Genomic DNA, 12,854 nt, shown 5'->3' with positions numbered 1-12,854 from the left:
TGTGGTAAAAACTGGTAGAAAGTGGTCAGCAAAGAAATCTGTAGTAGAGGCAAAGGCTGACCTTCAAATTGGGGATATCGTGGGACAGGTACAGCATGGAAGAGGGGGTTTTGGGCTCAGTTTAGCTCCTCCTAAATGGCACAAGGCATGCCCAGCTCAAAGGAGGAGCCTGGTAGTCAACGAGGTGCGAACGCAGGAGGAGAGGATGAGATGTATAAAGGCCATTTCCCAGGCCAAGCAGGGAGAGTGGATGAGATGGGAGAGTGTGGAACAACGCAAAATGGGCTGGCAAGACCTTCGGTCAATGGAAGAGAGTAAGATCAGTTTCCTTATAAGGGCAACATATGATGTTCTCCCATCACCGCAGAACCTAAACCTCTGGGTAGGAGAGGATCCCTCTTGTCCTTTGTGTTCATCACCTGCCACATTAAGGCACATTTTGACAGGATGTAAGGTGGCTCTTAGCCAAGGTCGGTTTACTTGGCGCCATGACCAAGTATTGCGATGTTTGGCTTTAGCATTGGAAGGCAAGCGTAGTATGAGCAATAAGTTGCCGCCTGTTCTAGCAAAACATTACACGCAGAAGACAATATTCCTCCGCCCAGGCGAGCAACCACCAAGAAAAGGTGCTAACACCAATTCTCGCCCCGGACAACTGGAAGCTGCTAGGGACTGGAAGATGCTGGCTGATCATGATCAACGGCTTATTTTTCCACCTGAGATTGCCACCACTAACCTACGACCAGATATTGTTTTGTGGTCTGGCTCAGCACGCATTGTTCAACTGATTGAGTTAACAGTGCCATGGGAGGATGGGGTAGATGAGGCATATGAGAGGAAGAAACTGCGGTATGCTCATCTGGCCACTGAAGCAGAACAGCGAGGATGGAGAGTCCAGGTTTATCCAGTGGAAGTGGGTTGTCGAGGTTTTGTGGCACACTCTACAACCCGGTTCCTCAGAGACGTCGGATTCAGTGGCCAAGAGTTGCGTGGCACAGTAAAGAACTTATCTGAAGCAGCAGAAAGGAGCAGCAACTGGCTGTGGTTGAGACAGAAAGATTCTAGCTGGCTGTGTACAGGCCGCCATGCTACGGTTTCGTAGAATTCTTGAAAACTTGAAGAGTCTGTTGGTTTATTTGTATAGGTTGTATATGTGCCCATGTAGGTTGTATAGTATTTACAGTCATTACGTTCCTGTGTATATTGCGTGAATGACGGGTGGTTGGGCAGATATTGTGTTTTGCGGTAGCTGGTATGCCATATGGAACCGTTGCCACTGAAACTGCATATTAACGCACCAGTGGGGCTCGACAGCCTTAGTCAAACGGGTTGGCGCGTATGGTTGGGTTGCGGAGAGATTGTGAGATTGTGGTTAGATCTCAGCAGCAGGAGGGATTTAGAGGTCAGTAAGCTGGGCTGAGTTGAGTGGGGGACGGAGGGGGGTTACTCTGGGACGCATGAGTCACTGTCGAGCCCTCTTTAGGTGTCGTGAGCTAGTCGACGAAACACTGAGGACGGAAGGTGCCCACTCGTAGACCCTAGAGATGTCCCCTACTCAGCTCAATCCAGACGGTTGTCATGGGGGGACCGCACTGTGGTTGCAGCCGTTGTGTGTGCTGAAGCGTGTTAACACTAGACAGAAGGAGATTTACATTACCATATGGAAAGAAGCGTAAAGGGATGGTGAAGCATAGGTTACTGTAAAGCTATGTCTTAGTCGGTGCTTATCTTGGCGAAAGCCGAGTACAAATCAGCATGAAGTTTTAACATCTACTCTCGTGTAATGGAAATCAGTCTTGTCTTTGTGAGTTCTTGTTTAATGTTTGACTGTTAACGCTAGTGTTGGTTGTTCCTGTTCCTTAGTCCTGTATCCAGTCTGTATAGTTTGTAATCTGTTAAATAAAGCGTGTGCTGCATTTGGATCCTGCCTCATCTCTGCTTCAACCGCACCACGTTACAGAAGAACTCACCAAGAAAATGGATCCAGCAGTTGTCAGCAACCAGGCCCTCAGAAGTTCATGGTCTCGGAAGGGCTTCTCCACCGTGGCCGCCTGAAAGGGCTTCTCCACCATGGCCACCCGACGAGGCTTTACCCCCATGGCCGCCGGCACGTCCTGCTCCGCCCTGGGCCTCTGTCCCTCCCCCAAGACCACCTATGCTCCTCCAACCCCCTGAATTTGTTGTTGTTTTAAGGGGCGTCAGGAGCCGCCCTTAAGGGGGGGTCACGATGTGGGTTTGTGTCCTGTCATGTTCTTTGGTTCCCTGTCTTGTCTATTAGTTATCCCAGGGTTTCTCATTTCCCACGCCCCCTTGTTATCTTGTCTAGCTCATTTCTCCCTGATTATTTAAGCCCTGTGTTTCAGTCTTGTCTTTGTAAGTTCTTGTTTAATGTTTGACTGTTAACGCTAGTGTTGGTTGTTCCTGTTCCTGAGTCCTGTATCCAGTCTGTATAGTTTGTAATCTGTTAAAAATAAAGCGTGTGCTGCATTTGGATCCTGCCTCATCTCTGCTTCAACCGCACCACGTTTCAATATGATGTTTAATAGGGAGCCAATGCAGTGTTGACAGAACCGGGTTAATATGGTCATACTTCCTGGTTCTGGTAATAACGCTAGCTGCTGCGTTTTGGACCAGCTGTAGTTTATGTATTAAACGTGCAGGGCAACCACCCAGTAGAGCATTACAATAATCTAGCATTGATGTCATGAACGCATTAACTAATTGTTCCTGCTTTTGACATTGAAAGCATATGTCCTAATTTAGATACGTTTTTAAAGATGCTAGAAACGTGTCTTTCAAATGAAAGACTGGTTCCAAGAGCACACCCAGGTAGATGAAGGTTTAAGAAACGTATTTATTGTGTTAAATAATGATTTTGGCCTGTTGATTTATTTATTTATTGTGGCAGTGACAAAACTAACGAGCCGAGTTCAGGGAGGATTAGTATTTGGTTAGATGTTCAATACAATACAATTCAATACAATATTTATTTATAAGGCACATTTAAAATCAACCAAGGCTGACCAAAGTGCCAGACAGAAAATAATAAAACATTTAAAATAAAATAATAATAATAAGACAAACAACAAAGGAACACATATCAATAGATATGCAATAATCATACCAAAATCAGGCAGTATTAAAAGCCAAAGAAAATAACAATGTCTTTAAAGAAGATTTGAAGGAGGAAACAGAAGGAGCTAATCGAATGTGGAGAGGTAGACTGTTCCAAAGTTTTGGGCCTGCAGTTGCAAAAGCGCGATCACCTTGTTTTTTAAGTCTAGATCTATGCACCGTGAGTAGACAGTGATCGCTAGATCTCAGACTTATAGAGGGAGTGTACGGACGAAGTAGAAATCGGTCAGGTACTGTGGGGCCAATTTGTTGAATGCTTTATAAACAAATAATACAATTTTAAAATTGATTCTAAATTTGACAGATAAGCAGTGCAGTGTAGATAAAATAGGGGTGATCGACTCATACTTGCGGGTCCCAGTGAGGAGTCTAGCAGCTGCGTTTTGGACTAGCTGTAGATGGAAGAGGGAAGACTGAGAGACACCAATATAAAGTGAGTTACAGTAGACTAATCGTGATGTAACAAAAGCATGGATCACTGTTTGGAAGTTACTCTGGGTTAAAAAAAGGTTTCACTTTAGAGAGTTGGCAAAGATGAAAAAAGCATGATCTTTCAACAGTACTGATCTGTTTATCAAATTTTAGGTTATGTTTAAAAGGAAAGTAGATCATAGTATCATCAGCGAACAGAGTAACAATAAAAGTGAACAGTGAGGTATAGTTTACAGTTTTCCTGTAAAGGCGCTCAAGTCGTCTACCAGTAGCCTTTAGGATACGAAGCTCTGGGGTTTACCAAGGAGAGGAGTGGGTGGAAGGGAAAAATAAGCGTTTCTGGTCTTAACAGGAACAAGCTCCTGCAAGATTTCAGAAATGGTGGAGTGATAGTTAGATAATATCAGTGAGGGAGAGGAGATATCAAAGACAACAGAAAGATGGAGGTACAAAATTATCCAGTATCAACTGCTTTGAGATTGCAATAGGATATCACAGCCGTAGGGCATTTCTTATTCATAGGCAAGCTTATGCTAAAACCAATTAATTTTTGATCAGAAATACCAGTGTCAGAAGAAGAGATGGAAGAGATATCAATCCCTGATGTATAGATCAAATCAAGAATATGACCATGCGTAGGAGTAGAAAAATGAACAGGCTGAGTCAATTTAAAACAATCAAAATCTGACAGTAATTGATTAGTGTTAGAGCAAAGAGCATCAACTTGAATATTAAACTCAATGGGCAGGAGAACAGGAAATGACAATGAACAGGCAAGCGTCAAGAGTTCAGAGTTCGGAAAAACGTTGGACATTTCCTTAGGAGGACGACAGAGCAAGATAATTATAAGAAAGTCAACCTTCAATGCCATATATTCAAATGTATTGGTGTCGTGAAAATCAAGTTATGTGAGTCAGAGATTGTCATCGATAGATGACAGCGAGACCACCCCCTTTACCGTGCAGTCAGTTGTTTTAGGTCATTATGGAAATAACCTAGCTGCGTCTGTGTTCATTAATTTACGTCGTCAGTAGATTTTACATGCACAGAACTTTTCTCTACCATCTGCCCTTTTATGGGATAGCGCTCTAAATTTGCCCTGTTTAGTAAATCTGGTCTACGATTTTGTTTTGACTGTTTCTTTGTCCATCATACAGAAATTCTCTTTCTGTTCTTGTAGAGCTTTTCTACGAAATTTGACTTTAGATTTCTTTTTGGTGATTGGAGGTATTTGAGGCAACATCACTCATGTCTGTCACATCCGTGGTACAAATGGAACAGGACAAACCCTTAAATACACCCTAAATTTAGTTATCATTGCAGATCATGTCATTGCTTTGCAAGCTCTAAAAGCAGATGATGCTTGTTACGATTTCTGAATCACCCAATGTATTTGAATCTCTTCTTGTTGGTGCATGACACCCATACTTATTTGTCTTTCTCTGTCTCCAGCATACATTGAGGATCTGGCCCGGAGCATGGAGCAGAGCAGGCGTCTTATTATCATCTTGACCCCCGAGTTTGTGGCCCGTCGTGGTTGGAGCATCTTCCAGTTCGAGCCACGGCTGCACAGCATGCTGGTGACGGGCGAAATCAAGGTCATAATGATCGAATGCTCGGACCTGCGCAGCGTCATCAACTACCAGGAAGTAGAAGACCTCAAACACACCATCCGGGTGCTGACGCTCATTAAGTGGAACGGTCCCAAAAGCAACCAGCTGAAATCCAAGTTCTGGAAGCAGGTTCGGTACGAAATGCCAGCTAAGAAAAATGAGACTGTGTCCCGCCGACAAGTCATAGACTCGGGCGAGCAAGGGCTCTTTGGCGACCTGCAGGCCGTATCTACAGTTGCCATGACCGGGACCTCAGCGTCGCTAGTGCCGGCTCATGTTGAAATACCAGACTATAATGAGCCTGGCCACCTGCAAATGCGCCATTTCTGCCGCAACTATGAATACGAGCTGCCCACCACTGCTATAGCCACACTCAGCGGCCGTCACATGTACTGCAGTTTGCCCATGACGCTGCTGAACGGACGTCTCACACAAAATAACATTGAGAAAGCCAAGAAAGATATTCACTTGAACGGCCCATTCGTACAGCTGTCTGGACAAGAACTTTCCAGTGATATCTGGTAGAGCACCTCGCAGCAATCGCCCAGAGGGCCCCAAACATAGCTTTGTCTATATCATCTTTTCTTCCTTTTTATCTGCATGATTTCATCTAGTTAAGATTAAAGAAAAAAGAAAAGAAAGTAAAAGAAGCATAATGGTTTATCTCGCTTTCTTCCTACATTTAGTGTTTTGATACTTTTCAGACAGATGAAGAGCTACTGAAATTGCTTTCCTACTTGAATCTTAAGGTTATTATACCATGTACAGTTATTCCATGAAACACTGCATCTGCATCTTCAAGGGAAACGAACATTAAAGGTTTGATTTGACCTTATGACTTTGGTTGTTATAGCACAATAATGTAAAAACACATCATCTCTGAGCTTTAAAGAATATTATGTTCTATTTATGCAAATAAATACTATTCAAATCTAATAAGCACATTAAAATAGTTTGTAGCTAGTAAGGAGGGAAGGTATTTAAATATTTGATACAGCTTATCATTTGCCTTATTTCCTGATCGTTTGGTTTTCCTTCATCAGAGTTCTGTTTTGGTTATGTTTTTCATACATTATAGGTAGATACATCTTGTTTTTATGGTTTGTCTGGTACTATTGATTAAGCATTTCAGTGCTGTTATTGATCTAACAGTTTTTATCATTATAGTTTTAATGAATTTGTATGCAATTTTGCCCTCTTGCTCTAGTTTAAAGAAATTGAAGGTAACTAAAATCATTGATTTCATTTTGTATACTCACGACTAGTATGCCATTTTACTCTTCAGATACAGCGATTTGTGGAAGAGTACAAATATCCCAGCTGTTATATACAAAATATTCACAAACCCAGCAGTTTGTCTGATTCACAGGTTTTTGGTTTTGAATTAGCATATAAATTAGGTCCTATTTGTAATATACATTGCAAAAAAGTATTGTTGTCGAACCAACAAAATAAATAAATAAATGTATGAGAAATTAAATCTGAGAGATGACTTTTTAATTCCAGCTTTTTTTTTTCAATTCAATTGTTTTTATGTTGTGATATGATGAAGCTCATAAAGGTGACATAATGGTTAAATGTGCATTTTTAATTAATATATATATATATATATATATATATATATATACAACTTTAGCCAGTTTTAAACCAAAAGCAAGCTTCAAAATCAAGCTTTGTTTTGTTTTAAGCAGAGGAAGGGGCAGCTTTTTACTTTTTACTCCTTTTCCGTGTTTCCTGGGTTTGTCCTGAGAAATCACAAGTCTTACTAAAGTAAAGGACTAGCATATGAATATTAATAAGATAATATTGACGTTTCTTTGTAAATTTCCGGAGTATCTGGGAACATGAGCTTATTAATATTTAAGCACCTAAGTTGGACAGTGATTTATTGGTTAATGTGACTGTTGTGAACGCCCACTTCCCAACATTAGCGAGTCAGTTCCAACTTGCGGGCCACAGTTCCGTTATGTTATTAATATTCATGACCTAAGCCTTCGCTATAGTAGGATTAAACACGCTGAAGATGGGCAGACATACTGTTCCTCAAACCATGATCAGTTAAGAAACTGTTATTGATAGACGAGCTCATAAAAATGGCGAGAGACTTCACTACAACAAGTTTGAGCAACATTGACCTGTCCTCGTTACGGGTAACGTTAAGTACAGCACTAGCTACTGTATTTATTTTCTTAATTCAGCAGTTTTGCATCTTTTGTACAGCAGCGATAGGTCGAGGTTTGGCACAAAGTTTCTCTCGGCGCTTACACTTTTAGTAGCGATAAGTTGTGTTAACTTTACTGTAAATGCCATTTCTAGTTGCGAGTGACCGTTAAACTCAGTTGTCTTGGGGAAATATTCGTGTAACGTTACTTTTCTTCACATGTCATTTTCAATCGTACATGATATGGGAATGAAATCGTGGTTAAGTAGAGTGAAAACATGGACCGTGTCTCAAATCAGGGCGAACTGCCAACTTAGATAACAGTGTGTGTGGACATCATATCTATTCAAATCGAGTAATCATTGTCTCAAACCTAGTGAATCTGATCAGTCAATCCATGGCATTTTTCATTCCAGGATCCTGCAGGGATATTTGAGCTCATCGAGGTGGTCGGGAATGGGACATATGGACAGGTTTACAAGGTTTGTGCTGGTGTCTCTTTTCATTGCTTTGATTGTTCTTTATTTTTGGAAGTTCAAACTCACATATTTTGATAGCTATCTGTAAGAGTGCAACATTGCAGTCGTTCTAGATCAGCTTTTTGTTCTTAAAGCTCTCTGACCATGAGCAGCACTAGTTGCATAAATAGTTTGTGGGAAAGTTTTGCTAATGAAACCTACAAGTGTGGTTTTGGTCTTTGACACACTCTCTGGGTGGAGCTCACTTCCTCATGTAGGGCACAACATATTTCACATAAATATCACATCTTTAAAGAAGTGTTCTGAGCCTAAACATCCTGTGCTGCAGTGGGATGTGTGACACACACATGTGTGTTTGATTCAGCTCAGGGTGGATTTGTTTCAGTTGCACTAGTCACTTGACAGCATCTTGTGCAATAAAAGCTAGAGGAATGATTTCTTCTCTTCCTTCTGGCATTGTTCAAAAAAGACTGCAGTAAAAGCAGCTCCATTTGTAGGGTGTTCCCTTTTGATGTGAAGTACACAGATCACAGATATTGTAATTGTGATACTGCATCATATTTTTAGTACTACACATCACTTTTTCCAAGTTGTTATAAATGCTAGTGGTGGTCAATGATGGAGGTCTCAGATATATAGATTAAACCTATCTAAAAAGTTTTTTTTTTCAATCATTTTGAATGATCGACATATTCTTTTTTTTTGTTAAAGGTTTTGGTCCTCTAGTGGTTAAAAAACAAAACTGCATGCATTTTGCAGGAGAATATTGTTTTAATAGTACGAATGAATATAAGCCTTCACAATAGATAATGCTTTGAACTCTGTTAGAGAGCTACATGTGGCATTTATCTGTTCTATAAAATAACCTACTCACCTGTTGAGTATTAAAAACACCATCTCTGCATTGCTTTTACAATAATTCAAATCCCTCAGTTCTCACCATCTCCTGAAAGCCGAGCCTATGTTGATCCTTGTGTTATTATGAGCTCTACCGCTTTCTCTTTTCGCCAGACTCTTCTCTGTTCTGTTTTTTTTTTTTTTTTTTAAATGGCTGATTCCTTGGAGATTGGAGATGTAGCAGCTTCATGTCAACTTTTCTCGCTCATTGTGACAACTAACCTCTGCCCCTCACACACCATACACTCGTCAAAGTAGATGGAGCAACTGCTCTCTATTTACAGATATTACGAGACACGCACGTGCGAGTGACATATGTACGCAATTTCCCACGAAAACTATCCCGACAGGTCTAAAATAAACATTAATAACAGGCCTACCGTAATGAATCAGGAGAAGACAAAATCACGTTTTAGAAGAAGGATTAATGTTGTACTGACTATTATTTAATTATTGACAATTATTTAATCATTGAATTTTGAATGAAAAAAAGTTACAATAGTGTACCTACCTTTACATTTAATTTGTTAAATCATTTTCAACCTAGGAAATACATCCTAAATCTAGGAACCTGCTTTTGCATCATAATATATCATGATTTATTGCATAGCTCTCATGCCCATCATTTCCACAGCTAGCTCTGTGTTTAGAGCTTTCTTACACACACACCTGTTTCATCATGTATTTTTCCACTTATGAGGAACACAAATCCAATCACATCTTCACTTCCTATTGCAGCGTGTGCTTTCACTGTTACTACATCTTTAAAGTCGACATGAAACGGAAATTGCGACTGACTTTTGTAAGGTCATACATGAAAACTCATTGACTACGTTTACATGTGCACCAATAATGCAATTATTTCTAATAATCAGAGTAAGGTCTTAAGATGTTTACATGATACAAGCAGAACTCTTTTATCCAGTTTACATGCAATTTTCATTATTCTGATTACCGGTATTTGCTAGTAAGTACGGTAATACCACACTCATAGGCTTATAGTAGGCATGTTAGCGGCCATTGTTTTAATCTATTCACATCAAACTTAAAACACATTTTTATGGACGTACTGGATATTAATCTGTGCCGTGATGAACATCTCAATGCCGGGTTTTCTTACGCTACTGTCTGGATGAAGATATGGAGCAGAGACTGTGCAGTGAGTTGTGTTGACAGAGTTTAGCGATTTGGAGAACTAGAGAAAACTTCAGAATAATGTCACAGAGTTCATTTATGAAGTTGTGTGAGTCACACACTCCATCCATGTAGAACCGAGCACATGCGAACTTCGGTCAGAGTGGTAATAATGAAATTAAGGAGTTTACATGCCTGTTTATTCCGATTAAAATCGGCGTACTCCACATAGTGTAATGTGAATATGGTTACTACAATTATGAGCTTCATTACATTAGTTTAAATAAAGTTCAATCGTAATATTGCCAAAATCCCATTATAATCGCATTATCAGGGTGCGTATAAACACACTCTTTGTCTTTCTGTGAAATTTGTTCTGATGTTGAAATAGGCCATTCACCTGATTCATATATGAAATCTGTGAGGTTGATCAATTTATAAACCATATATTGTTATATGTTATTGTCAAAACTTGAAATGTTGTTTTTACAGTCGATTTATGGTTTAGGTTGTTGCCATGGACCAGAGGTCTCCAATCCATGTGTTTGTCGGTCCTCCTACTCCAATATACCTGTGTGTTTCCAGCCGTCCTGAGGATCTTGCTTAGCTGGATCCGATGTGCTTGGATGACAACACAGTGTTTTTATCCCATCCTTATTACAGTTTTAGACACTTGTAAAACATACTTCGAAACAATATATTGTTTTTAAGAAAGACTGTAAGATCCTTTTCTCCACTCTTCCTCCTGAGCTCTAATGTGGATCAGTTTTCACAGCTTTTCAATACTGTTTTAAAGGAATTACTGGAGAACTGTATAATCCAGTCGTCACCCTTTTTAGACAACACTTCCTGTTTATGTCCCAGTTCACAGGCATCCTGGAGAACACAAGGAAATCCCCTCAGACAGGAATATCATCTGAAACCTGCAAACATGTTCTGCTCAAATCTCATTGGACCTATAATTCATTTTGTTTAACACTCCTAATGTGCAAAACATGGGAGGATTTACACATCACAGTTTAATACTTGATGTTCGGTTTGTTCCGACAGACATTATTGGAAACACCATTAATAATGAGGAGACAATAGCCACTTGTCGGACCAGTGCGAGCCAGGGCTAAAAATGTGCCAGCTGGGGCCAATGTCCTCGGACCTGAAGTTGCAAGACCAAATCAAGCAGTTTCCAATGTCGGGCCAGTAGCCATGCAGCGCTACCCTAACCTGACGAGTCATGCATCTAGCAGTTAGAACGTGATGATATCAGATAACACTTTTAAGCAAAATAATCATATTCAAGTATTTAACATAAGTTATGTAATGCACACAATACTGCACAAATTATAGCGATCACGAAAAAGTAGGTCTTCATTCTCTCTGACCCAAACGCGTACAAATCTGGGCCAATATGAACTAACACAGTAAGGTGGATATATATACCGCACCCCATCAGTTATATTTAGTTCTATACTGCCACCTGTTGGTACAGTTGTGTATAACGAGAAAACCACTTTTGTTATCTTGAGATCACAAGAAAATTAGGCTAAGTCGTGATCACGAGAAAACCTGAAAAAAAATAAGCCATGGCCTCTTTGAGCTTCCGTACATTACTGTTGAGTCCATATCGTAAAAGTCTGTTTGCAAAGCCTGCGCCGAAATTGCAACAGATTTACCAAAGAAACCACAGTGAAATGTACCGCATACAAATAAATAATGCTCAACTGAGACATTCACAATGTTGAAAATAAATAACCACATTCCTAGCATTATAATCTTTTGGAAGGTGATGCTATTTGTAGTCTATCCTGTACTTCTCTAACATCGCAATAACATGCCAGTGGACGGGGCCGAAATTGCAATGATGAAGTAGCTGTTGATTTTCATCTGCAGAGGCGGTCTTTCTCCTATCTATATCTATTAGGCACATACCACAATGAGTCGTTATCTGGGCTTGGTTACAATAAAAGCTGTCATTGGACTAACAAGGAACGGAAGTTTTCAGTTCTGAAACTTACTGGATATTCTTATAGTAGGATGATGTCTTGCATGTCAAAAGCTCAAGGAAATTTTGATTCGTCAGTTTATGACCCCTTTAATGTTATGAAGCGACGAGCGTACTTTTTTTGCTTAAAAAAAATAAAATAAAGACATAATTCAACAATTTCTTCTCTTCTGTGTCTGTCTCTGACGTGTGATGCTGTCGCAGGAGCTGGCCAATACTGAGCCGCCGTTCTGGCGTACGGAAGCACTGCATCAGAGACTGACACGGAAGAGAAGAAATTGTTGAATAAAGTCGTTTTTTTTGTTTGTTTTTTTGCACACAAAAAGTATTCTCGTCGTATCATAAAGTTAAAGTTGAACCACTGTAGTTATATAATGGGACTATAATGGGTCAGAAACCTCAAAGATTTTATCAGTAATATCTTAATTTGTGTTCCGAAGATGAACAAATGTCTTACGGGTTTGGAACGACATTTTCATTTTTGGGTGAACTATCCCTTTAAAGACTTAAAATTCCAGCATCAATATTTGACCAATTTTCTACAATAAAAAACTGTTACAGTGACAGTAATTTATTAATTTGTGACAGGAGTGCACATCAATCATGCTGAATCAAACTGGTACGTACCATTTCACATAAAAAGTGAACACAGACTAGGCTACCTTTTCGGTTGCACCTACTTCCATTTATTTGCGATCACAGGAATGCACAAAAAACTCCACTATACTCACTATACTGTTATCCTTTCAATCAGAGCAACAGAGGGAGCTTGCAGCCTTCAAAGTGCTCGAATGCTGATTTCCAAACAGTGACTCAACCTGTGAACTACATCATGCTTGGTGTTCAGTTTTCCCTGTGCTGACTTTACACTGAATTTACTTGCCTCAACATACAAGTTTAGTTTGCCTTGTACAGGGTTCCTCAAAGGGCCACTGTCTTGCAGAGTTTAGCTCTAACCACTTACCTGTAATTTTCTAGTAACTCTGGAGACCTTGACTAGCTTG

The 12,854-nt window shown here is 40.0% G+C and overlaps 2 protein-coding genes across 6 annotated transcripts in view; both read left to right on the top strand.

Annotated features, from left to right (window-relative positions):
* il1rapl2 (interleukin 1 receptor accessory protein-like 2) overlaps nucleotides 1-6,660 on the top strand; it is a 657,808-nt gene extending 651,148 nt beyond the window's left edge. For both annotated transcript variants that reach the window (XM_077235721.1, XM_077235722.1), the window contains one exon: nucleotides 5,020-6,660. In XM_077235721.1, the coding sequence (XP_077091836.1) occupies nucleotides 5,020-5,705 (686 nt within the window). In that variant the 3' untranslated portion in view covers nucleotides 5,706-6,660. The remainder of the gene's footprint in view (nucleotides 1-5,019) is intronic.
* A 514-nt stretch (nucleotides 6,661-7,174) lies between these two features.
* LOC143744307 (mitogen-activated protein kinase kinase kinase kinase 4) overlaps nucleotides 7,175-12,854 on the top strand; it is a 76,012-nt gene continuing 70,332 nt past the window's right edge. For all 4 annotated transcript variants that reach the window (XM_077235720.1, XM_077235718.1, XM_077235719.1 and 1 more), the window contains exons 1-2: nucleotides 7,175-7,330; nucleotides 7,758-7,823. In XM_077235720.1, the coding sequence (XP_077091835.1) occupies nucleotides 7,274-7,330; nucleotides 7,758-7,823 (123 nt within the window). In that variant the 5' untranslated portion in view covers nucleotides 7,175-7,273. The remainder of the gene's footprint in view (nucleotides 7,331-7,757; nucleotides 7,824-12,854) is intronic.

The sequence above is a fragment of the Siphateles boraxobius genome, unplaced genomic scaffold (assembly GCF_051911475.1).
Source record: "Siphateles boraxobius isolate OS27281-9 unplaced genomic scaffold, OSU_SipBor_1 2, whole genome shotgun sequence".
Taxonomy (NCBI): Eukaryota; Metazoa; Chordata; class Actinopteri; order Cypriniformes; family Leuciscidae; genus Siphateles; species Siphateles boraxobius.
The sequence above is the reverse complement of the archived record's forward strand: the minus strand, read 5'-3'. Positions and strand labels throughout refer to the sequence as shown.